Source organism: Cariama cristata, unplaced genomic scaffold, assembly GCF_000690535.1.
Source record: "Cariama cristata isolate BGI_N322 unplaced genomic scaffold, ASM69053v1 scaffold22666, whole genome shotgun sequence".
Taxonomy (NCBI): Eukaryota; Metazoa; Chordata; class Aves; order Cariamiformes; family Cariamidae; genus Cariama; species Cariama cristata.
Window position 1 is genome coordinate 1 of NW_009621848.1, and position 243 is coordinate 243.

Genomic DNA, 243 nt, shown 5'->3' on the forward strand with positions numbered 1-243 from the left:
CCTGGGGATGGCCATGGTGCTGGGGATCGCTGGCAGCCCGGGAGGGGTGGGCACCTTGGCTCCTGCAGCAGCGATGGGGCTGGGGTAGGAGTAGATGTGGTTGTAGGGCAGAGCAGGCTGCGGGGGCGGCTGGTGCTGCTTGTAGGACTCGTAGTGACTCTGCTGAGACAGGTTCCCGATTTTGTTCCGGAGGATGCGGCTGATGGAGCTGACCGACGGCACGTTGTACTTGTCACAGACGCC

At 63.8% G+C, this 243-nt stretch overlaps 1 protein-coding gene across 1 annotated transcript in view; it reads right to left on the minus strand.

The window, feature by feature from the left end:
* Positions 1–3: 3 nt before the first annotated feature.
* Positions 4–243, minus strand: part of LOC104163217 (paired box protein Pax-9-like) — a gene marked incomplete at both ends in the record, with an annotated part of 562 nt that continues 322 nt past the window's right edge. Inside the window, one exon of the mRNA XM_009702138.1 lies at positions 4–243. Within this exon, the coding sequence (XP_009700440.1) occupies positions 4–243 (240 nt within the window).